Source organism: Brachyhypopomus gauderio, chromosome 7 (genome assembly GCF_052324685.1).
Source record: "Brachyhypopomus gauderio isolate BG-103 chromosome 7, BGAUD_0.2, whole genome shotgun sequence".
NCBI lineage: Eukaryota > Metazoa > Chordata > Actinopteri > Gymnotiformes > Hypopomidae > Brachyhypopomus > Brachyhypopomus gauderio.
Window position 1 is genome coordinate 18,819,884 of NC_135217.1, and position 16,377 is coordinate 18,836,260.

The following is a 16,377-nucleotide window of genomic DNA, read 5'->3' on the forward strand; positions in this document are numbered from 1 at the left end:
ACACGGGTTGTAACAAGAGGATGCTGCTTTTTGAACAGTGAGACTCAATTCGCATACAAATGATGTGTGTACAGGTTTTATGCCAAAAAAAGAAAAAAAACCCTGAATTATTCGATGTCAGAAGCATCTAATTGGGAGCGTCTTGTAAATCATGAGGATACCCATCAGGATTGGAGCCCTTTCCGCGCAGCATGGTCTTCACCGGGTTCGTCGGTGTACCAAGGTCGATCTCCCTCGTGTCTTTTACCGCGATTCTTGGACCTCCTCAACTACATCAATAAAGCGGAGACCCTCCAGAAGTGCGGTTACGTTATTATAATTCCATTAACAAAGCTTCTTCTGCAAAAGTGTGTTTGACACAGAGGATTTCCGTCGAAAAGATGTAAATGGTGCCAAGACAATGTTTAAAATTACACAACCGCAGTAGCCTAATACACATTTTTATTAGCTTTGGCCAGTGAACGTTTACCAAACACGTTAACTTGCATTTTTTTTAATAATAAAAAAAATAGTATCAATAGACAGTATAGGAAGTCATTAATATTAGGGCACAGCAGTATAAGCTGAAATATCTCCATATAAATAGTGATTTTTGAGGAAGTTAGGACCTGTGATATCAGAAATACAGACAACTCACCTAATGGTTGCAAACTGATATTGATATTAGAAAAATGTCCCCCTTTTCTATTAGTATGTGTGTATGTATTATATATGTATGTGTATATATATATAAAAACAGGGAATGACCTCTCTGTCCTGAGAGAACCAGTCCCACTTTCCACTACTGCAAAATGGAGACCTGAAACTTTACATGAAAAGTTAAAAACAACACAAAAAAAAAAAAAAAAAAAAAAAACACAACAAAAAAAGGTCAGTGTCACGTGCCAACCTCCCAGTCCTACTGTTCCAACACAAATGGACATTTAGCTCTCAAATGGAGGTTCCTGATCAGACAATGTCTTAGCTAAGAAATGTGTGTCCCTCACGATAACATGATGAATTTCATACAAATGTAAATCAAAAGAGTCAAATCAAATTTTGTATAGAAAACATTCATACAGGTCACAAGTTTGAAAAATAAAACAATTCTGTTAAAACGCTGTTGGAATTAAACATTATGTAATGGTATAATCACACAGTGAGGTATTTACAAGCCAAAAAGAAAAAAAAATCCCTCGTTTCAGAAGAAACAACCCCTAATTTATTTTAAGAAAACAAGATCAAGGAGGTTGTGATTCAGCTCCAACAGCCGCTGAACAGAAACAGAATTTGTCTGAATGTGTAATGTGATCTCTTCCCAAACTGATCTCAGCTGCATCGGCTGCTGTGACTTCCATGCCTCGACCAGCTGCGACTGTAGGACCGATACGATCTGCAGGACACAAACAAACGAATAAACACAAATATGCATATTGAACAGAAAGGGAAATGAAACATGTTCATGAAAACATTACACAAAGCGTAACGTCGAGCCTACTCACGTAGATCTGCGGTTTGAGCTGTCACTCCGCCCCCGCTGACCTCCTCGGCTACGGCTGCGGCTGCGGCTGGAGTAGCTGTCGTAAGTGTAGGATCTGGATTTCCACCCAAACACCGGCCCCCGCAAACGGTATATCGCACCGGTCAGTATAACACACAAACTGTTTCAACACAACTGCAAAGAGATGCAGGCATTCTTTTGACTAACCGTGATCTATGCCGACCTCTGGAACGACTCCTGGACCGACTTCTACTGTATGTATGACTGTGGGGGTGAAGAAAATAAATCAATCCACACACTAGAACGGGAGCTGGGATAGGGCACAGTGAAAAACTCCAGACCCCTCCTGTGTTCTGGCTTCTGTTTTGTGGACGGTGGTCTTGTACATCTACAACCACTGAGTGTGTGGTACCCAAACAGTGGTAACATCACCCACAAATATGGGACAGTTTATTTTTGGTTAGTTATTTTTGGTTTTGATCACAGTCTCGATGCGGATGCAACACAGATTCAGAACTTCCCGAAACTCACTGCAGGGCGGCGCCATAGCTGCCAGCCCCACTTGGTCAGTCTTGGGCACCTTTTTCTCTGCCCGTGTTTTCTGCCAGCAGTCATGCGTGTACTTTGCCAGTGAACCGTGGTTCTGCCATGATCTTACAACATGCTTGCAAGCAACAGCCAACAGGATCTGCCAGCGAGATTTCTATGCTGCCAGTATCCTTTGAAACACTTGGCTATGGTGTCGGCTGCATTATCGAATAAAATCAGCAACGATCAATCACTGCTTTTCAGGGGAAAAAATAAGGACTCTAATGTTTGCAGTCAAAGGGGCAACTAATTTTCAGAGCCAAGTGTGGTACCTGATGTGTTGGTACAAAGCAACAATCTCAATGTCTTTGAGGACTTTTTTTCCCCTCCTTAATGAATTCAACGCAATGCCACAAAACCCTTAGGGGAATACGCAGCCAGAACCTGAGATGCTCGTTTTGGGCGCCTGCCTTTCCCCCATTGCTGGACACTTTCTACTTCCCATTCGATATTTCATGGAGCTGTTTCCAACTGGCCCGGCAGCACAATGCTGGCCAAAAATAAACAGCAATAAACTGCTGTAGTTGTGCAGTTGTTAATTTAAGCTTAAAGAAACAGGTTTACAATGTAGTTTTGGGAATGACTCACACAAAGTACTGTAGAAATGGAAGTTGGAAATGGATGTTAAAACATTTTTTTATTTTAACAAACTATAATTAAACTATATTAAACTAAGTACCAAGAGTATGCTTTGCTGCTTATCATAGTAATTGCTAAAAAAAAAAACCCTTTCCAGTTACCTGCGATAACTGTTGTAGGTGCTACTTCGGGAGCGGGAATGCTCTCTACTGTATCTCCTTCTGCTTCTACTTCTGCTGTAGCTCCTGTGTGCATAGAGCATGCAAACATTTAGTAAAAACCCGATCTCGTGAGAACGACCGAAATGTTAGCTACTTTTCATGTCATGTGCAGTCATGCAATTCTGTATACAAATGCATATTTATGTGAAGTGTATGGACACAATAAACACACCTTTTTATTTAAACTGTGAAAAATGTTTTAGAAGGTACACACCTGGAGGAAGAACTCGAGCTCCTGGACCTGCTTCTGGAGCAGGTGTATGAGCGAGACTTGTCTTTACGACGGGACCTGGGACCGGACACGGAACGGGACTTGCTACGAGAGCTCTTTCGGGATCCAGCCGGCTCTGCTGGTACAGAAGGCGAGTCCTCTTCACTGGAACTGTTCTGATTTCTTGGCCGCTGGTTTAGTCGAGCAGTTTTCCGCACCTCGTCGAAAAGGGACCCCGGTCGGACCCTGCTTTTGCTCTTGATCTCAATCTTGAGGCCGGGAGTCTTACCCTCCGTTTGCTCTTGAGGCCTGTTTACTCTCATAATGAGAGACCCCTGACCGAACGTCTGTACTGCAGCCATGCCTTTTAAAGGTTTCCATTTAGTATCTGCAGGTAGGTCAGTGTTACTAGATGTAGATTCTCCTGGTTGTTTGGCTTGAGTTAAAGCAGGAGGAGTTAAAACTGAGGCCTCTTGACATTTCTGAGGTAGTGGAAGTGGATTGCTGTTCTTAACAATATTTTTCAGTGGTGTCAGGTTAACTACAGCGGGTGCTGGTGGTTCTGTGTGGGTCTCTGGGGTGTGCTCAGGGGTACATATCTCCATATCATCTTGCTCTTTTGGTCGATCTTGTCCATGTGCAGTAGCTTTTGACTGACTTGAACTAATATGTGGATGGGTAGTTTGTGCTTCACCTTTTGTTGACCGAAGATTCAACTTAAATTGTGGGCTTTTTGTCACATTGCCAAAATGCTCAGCAGATTTAGAAGCCTCCATGGCGTGGTAGCCATCTTTTGAGGAATTGTGACCGACACCTTCATAACCCTTGATTTTATGATCTTGAGATTTCAGCTGATTGGAATGCTTCACCTGGGCAAGAGCACCATCATCTTCTCCTTCTTCGCCAAACTCTAGTGGAGGCTGCCAGTGAAACACCTCCTTTGGCTTAATGTGTTTCTTCTTGGACTTCTTGGTTTTGGTCTTCGGTCTGTGGGAGTCAGACCTGTCCGAGTTTCTCTTCTTGTGTTTGTGCTTGCGCTTCCCCTTCTTGCTCCTGTGCTTTTCAGCTTTTGCATGACAATCAGAATTTTCCTCATTACTTTTGAATTTCTCAGACACCTTAGTGGTTTGGTTTGGTTTACTGTGCAGCCCAATTAGTTCTTCACTGTCTGAACTGGCTTCACCCTCTTCCTTGTCCGACAAACGTTTGACTTCAGAGACCGTGCTCTTCGTTTGCATCAGTTCAGAGTCACTTTCAGACTCCCAGCAACGGGTCAAATTCTGCATCTTCATTTCAGGAAGTGCTTCCACTCTAGCAGGAACCTGAGGTTTACAAGAGGTTAGCTTGTTCACATCATCACCTTCACTTTCCCATCCAGACCCTGTTTTACAATTGGCAACACCCACTTGGGAGGCTTTGCTGTCAGTGGAATTCTTCGCTTTTCCTGCCTTGAATCCAAGATCCGACACAGAATCTACTGCGTCATCCTGCACCCCAGAACCACTGCGCCTGCGTATGGGACCACGTGCTCCATCTGTTCCGTCATCCGAGTGGGAAAGAGACGTGTCGTTTTTAGCACATCTCTGTATTACATTCTTGGTCTTCTTTCTGCTCCTCCGGTGAGAACTATGACGGTGATTACTCCTCTTTTCTGAGGATCTTCTTTTATGTGAACTATAAGAGTCTGATCTGCTGGATGAGGAGGAAGGTGTAGAGGACCTGCTGTTGTACTGGCCAGGAGACACAGACCGATACCCTGAGCCACTCCTGCTCCTTGACTGACTAGATGATCGACTCCTGGATGAGCCCCTTTGCAGAACATCAGGTGGTTTGATGTCATCTACGTACTTATTTATGTTACTGGAGCTCCTCTGACACATGGGCTTCTCCTGCTGATCCTTCAACGTCGATGGTGGTTCCGTCTCCACCGTCGTGCCCTGGGTTCTGCCAACACCAGCATGCAACGGCACGTCCGTCTTTGCCTTGATTTCTTGAATGCGGACATAGGAGGGTTTCCATGGTTTTTGCCCTGGTTTCCACCGAGATGGTGGGGGACTGTCGCTCAGAGGCAGCACGGGGACAACTTCAGAAGATGCTCCAGGAGCTCCTTTCTCCAGTACTTGTGCGGTGGAGAGTGTTTGATTGTTCACCTTCTGAGTACCACCGTCGGTAAGCTTTCCTCTTACAGGGGACCTTGACGGGTGCCTTTTTCTATGATGTGGTGATGGTGACCTGTACCTGGATCTAGATCTGGTTCTGGACCTTGTCCTGTATCTGGATCTAGAGCGAGAATGTGACCTGGATCTAGAAACAGAGCGACACCTTGATCTTGAGTAGGATTTAAAGCTACTCTTGGATCTCGAGTAACTTCTGGAATAGGATCGGCCTCTAGATCTAGAGTAAGATCGAGAATCTCTAGATGAACCTGACGAGGAGTGCCTCCTGTTTGACCCTGATCTATACGTCCGACGTGAGTGGCGTGAAGTGGGAGGAGAGTAAGATTGAGAATGAGAACGAGTTCCCTTGTCATGACAGCTGGACGGTCTCGACCTCCTATCAGACGACACGGACCTCTCTCCCCCAGAAAGGGACACCGCTTTGTATTTGTTTTTCTTATGTTTTTTCGAATGTTTTCGTTTCTTTGCCTTCTTCTTGCGTCTGGCTTTTTTCTTTTCCTTCCTGCGTCGGTGGTGCTGGATGGAGTGGTTAGAAACGCGGTCTGTAGAGCGTCCTCGAGACCTTGATCTTGACCAAGGGGTATCACTCTCATCATCCCATCTGGCAAATTACAGTTACTTGGTGTGTTTACCATCATCACCATCAGTGCTTATTCTCTACCCAACTAAACATAAACCACCATAACTATACACCCACCATATGCAAACCATATGTCCCCCATCTATGTTATCATTTTGAACTGTGACGCTGCTATAGATGTACGTTCAGCAACAGCAACGTCAGCACATATAGTTTATGCATCATGTCTGACCTAGGGCAGGTTCATACATCACAGCGTGCACGTGAAAAGCCTTACTGTTCGCCTCTGCTCCATTTCTCCGTGTTGGGAGGCTGGTAACTATTTGTTCTCTGCATCTCGTCTTTCCAGTGTGGAGGGGTCTCACTGCTTCCTCCCTCGTCCTCAGACTCGGACCGGGACTTTGAGCGAGGAGGAGTGTGGTACCTCTGAAGTGAAGAAGCAACATCATCTCACTAACAGCTCTGCCGCCTGCTGAAAAGACTGCGACTCCCTTTATTTTCTCACATGTTCTCCACACAGCTCAAATGGCTCTGATTACCTTAGTTCCAGGGAGTCAACATCGAAGGTTTAGAAAATTAAGTTAGTAGAAAATTAATCTAACAGTTCAAAATCAGACAGAGGCAGTAATAGTGAGAAATAGTGGGCAAATATGGGGGCTGAGAATGAGGGCTACACTGACATGGCTGAACGTAAAAATAAAACCGATTTTACAGGGTGCGTAGTGCCAATACTGGATCAAACTCCATCAGACAGCAGCCATCACTCGTTCTGTGTAACCGTTTACGTCAGATGAAAAGGAGTAGTTGCTGTGTGTTAGTGGGAATACCATGGTTCCACGGCCTTTCAGCTTGCGCCCAGATTTCGTGAGTGCTGGCTTGGGATCGTGTGGAGTTGCAGTCATGTCTTGTTCAGTCCTGAAAGAAAGTGCGTGGGAAAGAGAGAATGCAGACAGAGAAAGTGAAAGAGTGAGTGAGAACAGGAAAGAATGAGTGAGAGATAGAGAGAGATAAAAACAGAACCATACCATTTCACAAATTTACCATGAATCACAATTTTAGTTTTTTTTACACGTGTTAAGACTGCTGACTCCACTGGCCCTGAGAGACCTGTCCTGACAGGGAAGGCCTACATGTTAGCTGTGTCTTCTTGTCCTGGCATGTCTCGCCGGAGCAGGAAGCGGTTCTCTGGCACGGGCGGGATCTCCTCTGGTCGAACCACAGGTTTCTCCCTCTTCACATTCTGCTCTTTCTCTCCATCCTCTTCCTCTGCCATCTCCTGCCCAGCAGGGCTGTGGAAAACCCAATGGGGAAAGGGTGAAGAGTCAGCATATTTCAACACGCCGACACACAAGCGATGACCAGGAGAGGAACTCCACATAGAATGATTAATAAAGCAAACAGTCCAATGGGTGTGTGGGCCTGTGTCACATGGACTGTATAAATTTGGATTTATGAATATTCCAGGTCACTGATCAGTGAGGATGAAGAGTGCCAACCTTCCTTGAGCTTTCGCTTTTCCACGCCGCCCCTCTCTCCTCCTGACATCTTTATTTCTCCTCTTTGAGGGCTTGCTCTTGGACATCTTTTTCTTCTTTCCGTGCATGTGCTTTCCATCAGATTCTCTTCCAGACTCGACAGATGAGGACCAGGACTCTGAAGAACTTTTCGAGTCGTCCTCAGAAAGGAAACGTTTCCTCTTCTTGCTTTTAAGTACTTTAGAATGCCAAAAAACAGTGCTATGGTTAAATCAGCAAACACTTGAGATCTCTTGAGATTAGATACATTTGATTTTGACGCTTTTTCTGTATACCCTGCACATGACTAGGTTTATGTCACAGAAGTTTTTAAAAAGTTTAAATGTTACTCACAGGTTCACTATCCTGGTGCAAGGGATACAACCAAGTCCACCAATAGAAGTGCTCAATCTCTCTCTCTCATAAAATTTACATTTATAGTACTGCCACACCCACATACATTTACTACACACACATTTACAACACTAACACACATACACATTTTTAGCATTTCTCTCTCTCACACACACACACACACACACACACACACACATCTCGAGGGCCACGATTACCATCGTTAGCGGATTTTGTGATTAGCTGTCCACAGTCGATCAGTCTCACGTCAGCATAGGGCCTGCTAGCAGAGTCAGTCTTCAGGGCCTCGATTCTCTTGATCACTTCAAAGCCAGAGATGACCTGCCCGAAGACCACATGGACTCTGCATTCAAACAGATCAAACAAGCTTAACACGAACCTTTGGAATAAATCCCAGGCAGAAGTTGGTGCTGAAAAACAACATTCATTAATCAAAAACATGTCAGAAGCCACACCATGGCATGCAAAACTAAACAGTGTTTGATTGTAGATTGTTTGGTTTGAGTGCAGACAGACCTACCCATCAAGATGCGGTGCTGTCTTAGTCGTTCTGTTTACGGGATAGTGACATTAGGAGAGCCAACGCAGGTCAGTCGACACACATGTAAAGAAAGAGAGAGGAAGTGGAAATCCATTTAACCCTGAGAAACCCCCACACATGCCACGACTCATGTGCAGTCAATCATCAAGTGGATAACTGGCTCCACACACGCGCACACACACACACACACACACACACACACAACAGGTAGAAGAAGAGCTTTATTCAGAGAGGAATGTTCACAAATCAGCACAGTTTACACCATAGAAAATTATTTAAGCTTAAAAATGATTCATAATTAATAGCAGGTGTCATAAGTTAGGAATTTCCACTGGTTTATTTAAACCAGTATCAAATATCATCTCCAACCTCCTTGCACATACTAAAGAGTACTAGGAACTAATGTCTGTGGTGTGAGTTTTCACAACCATACGAATCGGTGCTACTTAAACTTAAGGAGAGACAATCTGCTATCCACAGGTCTCTTAAATACTGAACTACTTCACCATTAAAGAGTCCAGCTCAGCACCAGGAGTGAAATTGTTTACCAACTTAAACACAGTTCAGAAATAAGTAAGACGTGGCAAATACTAGCTAAAACAATCAAAACAACAGTCAGGAGAGAGAGAAGCACAGCCTTGGAGAGACACTTTACCTTGGTAGAGCAGGATGCTAGAGTTTCTGCAAATTTTACACAAAAACGGCAAGAGAAAAATTGTAATACATTTGTAGGCAAAAACGGAGACCAAGTTTGTTTGTAATATATTTCTAAACGTACACTGAGAAGGCAGAGATGAACATGTAGAGGGGGCCCGCATCACACAGAAATACTGTATGCAGTGTTTCCAAAATAAACAAGGAAAGCAAAAGTAAACAAACAAATAAAGTGTAACTTAACAAAAAAGAAGGAGGGGGAGCTATTTGCAAATGTCACAGAGTTTATGAAAAGCTCCAGTGAGATGACTGCTTTTCTAATGGGCCGCGAGCCTGAGTGAGTAACCCAGTTAGGCTCCCAGTTAGCCACACTCGGAGCAGCTAGCTGAGGCCGTCACGCAACACCCACTTAAAGAAACTGGGAACAAAAACCATGAAGAAAATGACACCTGGGTCAGGAGTCCAGACGCTTCCTCCATTCTCCACTGAACAGCTCGACATTACACTGCTTCACTGCCGTACTAAGGAGCTATTTCTACGAGTGACAGTGGTGGTTTTGTCCCCATAGAGGGTGAAACCAGAGTGTAATAAATCATTTAAACATACAGAATGGTGTCATTTAATATTGACCAGTCAGTCACATTAAATGATGAGCAGACAATGCACATTTATGTGAAATGATTAATCAAGCCCACCCTCCTATACACACGTCCACATCTCCACACCCCCTCACGCACTCTCCCCCCAGCAGACTAAGGCATACTCACATAAAAAACTGGGAACCGTTGGTGTTTTTGCCACGGTTGGCCATGGACAATAGGAAAGCTCTGTCGTGGTTGAGAATAAAGTTCTCATCTGTCGGAAAAAGATATGGGGAGAAGGAGAAGACACTGAGTGTGGGCGAGGCGCTTCAGGAAGGAAGACATGTTGAGGAAAACGCTCCGACCAATCACAGCCTTCCCTCCGACATCACAGCTACGTCACTCCCCACCACAGTGACCTCTACGGTGCTCCACAACACTGGGGATCAGGAGGAATCAGCTGGACTGATCCTGGAACAGTGCTGTGTGCGCAATGGACCCTCAGAAAACCATTTTGTGTGGGAGGGAAACACAGATGAGCCTTAATGAGAGCATGCTGTCTGAAGGCCAAGGCTTCAAACGTCCTGTCCGAATCCGTCCAGAACAGTGTACTACAAGCTAGATATACTGTAAACAAATGAACCTAACCAACTACACTGGAAGGAAAATGAAGGAGTGAGAAAGTAACAAATAAGACCGGATCAAATTCAAGACTCGAGAGTCGTTCGTGAGTGGCCTGCAGATGTTTAACCCTCGGGTCACACAACAGAAAGGGAGGGGCAGTGGTTAGATTGTGTTACTGCACTGTTCATATCTCTTACCTTTTCATTTTGCAAAAGACCACACTCTCTACAAATAAAAGAATATGTTGAAACATTTAGGCAGGAAGACTAGATTTGTCATTAATGAAATACTCCCTAACCTCCATGCTGAGTCAGAGAGAAACCCATTGTACACAGACAAAAACCAACACCTACATGAACAAAAATTATGTATATCCATCCATGCATGAATTTAATCTGCCCATGCACCCTCTTAGCCATGCAACACACACACACACAAACACACACACTATAGTCACATCATTAACATAATCTGTATTTTTTACAAGTTTTATAGCAGTTTACCTTCAAAATAGCCACCATATATGGACTCTCCTCCTCTTCCATTGCCTAAGCAAAACAACGACAGGCATAACTGCTGAATAACTACACTGTTAACCCTGAGCCTTATTATAATCATAAAGCAATAATGTGGTGTAAATGTTTGAACATACCTTCCGTGAAATCTCCACCTTGAATCATGAAGTTCTTAACTACCCGATGGAAGGTTGAGCCTTTGTAACAAAGGTCTTTGCCAGTGGTTCTGCCCGAACCTTTTTCACCTGCAGACAGGTCAAAATGCTCATATGGTTTTGCCATTGCTTTACTGTGTGCTACACCTGAACAAGGTAAACAGACACCACCATGCCTGTGGAACCCGCTGCAAGATTTAAAACCAAAAAAGTCTTAAACACAGAAAATGAGGAACAGGACATCTCAGGTCAGTAATTAAAGGAGTGAAACAGGCACCGTTTTGGGATCTCAGATCTGTAGCTAATGTCATGTTCCCTTTTGCGAGCCAGGAAGGTAAGAGATCTGCGTATCGATCTATCCAGGAACTGCATTTTGATTTCCAGCACAGGGACATCCACCCAAATCCAATTCATCTCTTGGCACTGTCAGCATGTCATTTACACTGCTTAAGGTACAACACACGTCGGGTGTCTCTGCTCAGGGCGTTACCGTTTTAATCTGCAGGAGCGCGAGTGTTTCTATGCTCCGTGCGGACTGCTTTGCGAGCTTGATTTACCACTCTGCTTGAGCCAGTGGGGATATTACATTACACCGAGGTGAGGGGGGGACTGTCATAGCGACTTCATTATGAGTTTAAACCTGGAATCGTTTCTCTTTTGATACGCATGTCCTGTGCATTGCTGAAACCTTTACTGCAAACTGAAGGTGCGGTTTCAGAAATTGTACAGCTGTATTCTTACAACACGGTACGCACACACTCACCAGTACACAAACAGAGGAAATTTTTGCTCGTCTTGGGACAAACATCGGAGAACAGTTGAAATACAATGCGTCCAACTAGAAGAAAAGAAAGGAGAGATAATTAGACCTCTGGTGGACAGAGACAGTATTGCATTACCCTTCACATAGCCCATATAAGTTTCATGAGAGCATTAAAAAGAATTGCTGTGTGAAGCTATATTTCATTTCGGCATGTAGCGTACAGCTGTTAGGTCTCCTTCAGGGTGGCATGAGGCAACCCCCCTACTACCACTCTAGAGTATGTGGGTATTCAAATTACAAAGGTCATTCTGTGTTATATCACTGGACACAGCACCACCAATCACACACCAAGGGCTCCTGACTTCAGAAGATTAAAGGATGTTTAAAGAGCTGCTTCTTTACTGGATGTAAAGGGGGGGGTTGATTTATTTAAAGCTATTTCAAAGTTATGCTTTTAACACTCTCCAACCTCCTAGCCGGAACTCCAGTTTGGACTAAACTCAGTGCTGGGAATATTAAAGGAGGATCAGGGCAAATACAATAATCTCATAATGAAGCTTGTAAATCCACAGGTATTAATAAGGATTTAAATGACTTACAAGTAAGACACGCGTGTTATTAACATCTGATGAAGAGCATGTAGCAAGACCTGACAGTGCCGTTGGGGAGTGACTGTGCTAGCAGTACTCAAATCAAAACCTCATGAAGATGAGTGAAGAATCTTCCGACAGGAACAGAGGACTACCCCCATTTTACCTGCACCACCTGCCACATCTGTGTACATTCGTACTGCGCACATTCGAACCCAGTTGGGCCAATACATTTGGTCCAAAACAGAACCATGGCAATGAAAAGACTGAAGAGACCAACTCGGCTTTACATTGGCACTTATGTTGCTACAGTTTTCTATGCAAGTATCTTCTCATCCAAATTCTCAAACTGTGGCAAGACATGATTTCATATCTTGCACAATGGTTTCAACAGTTCAATTACCTAAAAGGATGAGCAATTTATCTTAAAGGACAAATCACTGCAGAGTTCTCATCATTGAAGGACTGCAGGAAGAATCATAAATTAACTACAGTCATAATGTTAAGGTCTGCAATCATTGAGAAAGGCCACATTTAATGCAATTTGTTTTGTTTATGCAGCTACTGAATCAATAATAAGGCCTTTATGGATTGAGATAGTACCACTCACTGAGTCTCCAAACCACAAAGTGGTCTATAGAAACCCCACGACTGACACACTAGTAAACAAACAGAATCATGATTGTGTTTAGAAATAGGATTAGGGGCAACACTCAAGATATGGGGTAAATAAGGAAATATTCAGATGACTATTGAAATGCCAGTATTTACATGAATGTTGGCATCTAAAAACCACCCACAGTGGTCTATGGAAAAGGGGTTTCTCAGTGATTCTTTAGTTACGGCACATGTTAGCATACTGATTAAATCCAGATGTTTCAATACAATGTTATTCAATGCTTTCACATATCTGATGTTCATGCAAAACCCAGTTAAGTGGACTATGAAAATAACTATCATTTCTCAACTCTTCTGAACTCTGGGACATCAAGAAATGCCTTTTATGTTTCTGGAAAGGGGTGCACTCCTATGACAGCTGACTTGTGACTTACATGTGTGATTGATGTCCACCTCTGGCATCTGCTGCTGATGGCTGGGAGACCAAGTGACTATATTTTGGTGCCATGTTATTGGTACATGCAGGCAGATGATAGCAAAGAAAAGAAAAACTAATGGACATAAAATGCCCTATAATTAGTTATTTGAACTTCAAAAATAATTAATGGGATGGTGAAATAAGGTGCCTTAACGTGATGACAGTAAACTAGGTGCACAAAGCATGTAGTTAGCAGAAGGCGCCGGTGGAGTGCAGGTGCTAATTCAGCACATCTGTGGTGGGTAAAACCAGTACTCAGCACATGACGTGGTCCCTCTTCGTCAGCACACACAGTATAAAGGGATTTTAACACCTTCGACTTTAAAACGTGAAGACGATGAATGTGCAATATTGCTATCTACTACTTGAGAACATCTACCCACAGAAAGTTCAGTACTAATGGGTCAGATGAAGCTAATCTCCTGGCCCGAGTGCTGGCCATTTTAGGTAGTCCCAAATCACTCTCCCGCAGAGTTCCTGTAATGTGTCACAATGATTCCCGTTGTGCACAGGGATATAGATTTTATAGATTATAGATTATTATATCGATTCTTCAGTAAATAGGATATTACTTAAAACACCTTTAAGCCGCAAAAAATGTCTCGTCTTTCCTGCACAAAATCAAAGACTTGTAATGTTCAAAAGCCTTTGAATTGCCTTTGAATAACCTTGTTCTTTAACTGGTAAGCCAGTGTCACCTCTTACCTGGTTCTCTGTTGATCTCCACATCAAAGTAGCACTGGGGCCGATCCTTCACTCCCATTCCCAATGGTGCAGCCTGCCTAGAGGTTACTGTAAATGTTGGACAGAATGCAACAGCGTTAAAGTTCTTCCTTTTTCTTCTTGGTGTTCTCAGGTTCTTGTAGTAGAACAATGTGTCTTTGACTCCAAAGTGTTTAGCAGTGCATACAGGGACGACTGAGACCAGGGACGTGTCCCTATCTACCAATGACATGCAAATCCCCACACACTGTTCTGCAAGCAGAGCTTCCAAGCGCTCTCCCAAGCCCTGCACGGTCACACACAGCCCCTGATCGCCAAACAGCAATTCACCTGCTGTTGTCACAGCAGAGAGAGAGAGAGAGAGAGAGAGAGAGAGAGAGAGAGAGAGAGAGAGAGAGAGAGAGAGAGAGAGAGAGAGAGAGAGAGAGAGAGAGAGAGGTGCTGTGTTGTTAAACCAAGAAACCCTGTAAACAAAAGCCTGTGCAGTGTTTCTAAAAAGGCACCTGCAAAAGAAGACATGCAGTGTTCTCATTCAGGGGTTTAAAAACATGGCGGGACACTTTAAGCACAAAAAAGTGACTTGAAAGGATGATTCAAACAAAAACTTTAGGTATGTACACATTGGAACAAAAACTATGTGGGCCTATTTAAATTACACATCTCTTTCTGACATGATTAAACATTCTGGCTGTTTTCCAGAAACAAACTCAAACAAGCTTGACAAAGCTGAAATAAGAGATCAACTGTACAAGCAATCCACTGTGTAGGGGCCAGTACAGACTACAGTTACCATCAAAGATCACACGACAGGTGTTTTCGGCCGGTCAAGTCATCTGATTTTCACACTGGCCTTCAAGCTTATACAGGATATCTACAGAAGAATGCTCACCAGCTGGATTCAATAGGAAAGAAATGTCAGGCAAATGTTGGAAATGCAAGCTGCAAGGGATTGAGCAGGAATCAATCCCTTCAAACTAAATCCATTTCAAAACTTCACACCAGACAAAAAAAATTACAAGGCTTAATTTGCTAGTGCAAATGAAGGCATACCTTGATTCCTGCTTACAGCATACACAACACATATTTTGGCCCTTACTACTCAAGAGTAAAACGAGGTATATTAGATATATATTTCTAAAGGAAACACAATCACAAATTCCTATTACACTGTTCCAACATAATCTTGTTCCAACATCCTCAAACAGCAAAAAAAGACAAGATACCATCTTCAAGATACAAATATTCTTGTGCAAAAACAACAGAAACAGTAGATAAGAGCCAGTTCCAGACTGGCAAATATTAGTGGACTCGCCGTACACATGTGGTGAAAAGATAATTAGCCAGCCCATTATGTCTTTACTGAAACAGGTTAGTCAGGAGGCGCAGTAATTGTTTATATGTTTGTTTATTTATTTGTTTTGTTTCAGTTTTGCGGGAGAAATGTCGCTATCTAGTAACATTATGCAGAGAAACGTAGGACAAACCTATACGTGAAAAGTATTCACGTCGACAGTATCAGTTGACAAATAAAAAAAATTGTGGACAAGTTCGACGAGTGGTTATGATAAATCCCAGCTTTGACAGACACACATCAGTTAATTTAACTAACGTTAGCTGCTATTTGTTAGCTAGTTAAACAGATAACATTATTGTTGTTAGGCAGCCAGTTGGGAGTTATAGCGAACTTGTTAGCTAGCTGCATAGTGTTAAACTATCGGGTGAAAATAGCTAGCGTAGCTTTGAGTTAGGTAGTAAACACTGCAAATTACAAGTCAATACGGCCAACATGCATTAGTCTGGTAGTCAGAGTTATGTTTAAGGAGCTAGATGATGCATGTTGGCGAAAGGTTTTCCTAACACGAACCAATTTAGTTTACGATACCTAACCTAGAAATGTAACCCTGTTAGCTGGGGAGGGGTTAGCTAGTTTACCAGACTCGTACTGAACTAGTACAGCCGTGAAACGTTCATCAACGCCGCTCGCAGCATCGCCGAGCCGGGCTACATCACAGCCCCGACGGCAAGCACACGCCTGCGACCTAACACCGTTTAAACGGCAGCGGTGTTCTTACCTAGTTAGCTACAGCTGTACGCGGCGTGACCGTCGCTGGACTGGACGCGATGCCACAACTTGCGATGTTTCCCCCCATCGATTACCAGGAAATAGGATCGACTGACGTTAGCGGGCTAAACTACCTGGTCCGATCACAACATCCAAACAGGGTTGTTAGAAAACCTGAAATATGACCTTTTCCAGAGAAAGTCGAAGGACATAAACGTCCTGGCTATGTACTAATAATGCAACGTCACGTTTCGGTAAAAAACGAGTAAATCCTCTAATACTGTAATTAAAACGATACCTTTCAGTAAACTGTTAAGAATTGAGGGCTTTTATTATGAAATGCGTAAA

General features: G+C 43.4%; 1 protein-coding gene across 2 annotated transcripts; it reads right to left on the reverse strand.

Moving 5' to 3' along the window:
* Positions 1-424: 424 nt before the first annotated feature.
* nktr (natural killer cell triggering receptor) lies at positions 425-16,371 on the reverse strand. Of its 2 annotated transcripts, XM_077012282.1 has the most exons (17): positions 16,040-16,371; positions 13,950-14,036; positions 11,559-11,633; positions 10,778-10,885; positions 10,629-10,673; positions 9,688-9,775; positions 8,246-8,275; positions 7,923-8,068; positions 7,333-7,549; positions 6,967-7,125; positions 6,664-6,751; positions 6,114-6,262; positions 3,083-5,857; positions 2,809-2,892; positions 1,688-1,744; positions 1,482-1,574; positions 425-1,372 (listed from the first exon to the last, which is right to left on the reverse strand). In XM_077012282.1, exons 2-17 carry the CDS (start codon positions 14,005-14,007, stop codon positions 1,309-1,311), a joined length of 4,236 nt encoding a protein of 1,411 aa, XP_076868397.1. In that variant the 5' UTR covers positions 14,008-14,036; positions 16,040-16,371; the 3' UTR covers positions 425-1,308. The 2 variants fall into 2 exon arrangements, with proteins under 2 accessions (XP_076868397.1, XP_076868398.1); XM_077012283.1 differs by lacking the exons at positions 11,559-11,633; positions 13,950-14,036; positions 16,040-16,371 and adding an exon at positions 10,323-10,350 and having other exon boundaries at positions 10,778-10,831.
* Between the last annotated feature and the right edge of the window lie 6 nt (positions 16,372-16,377).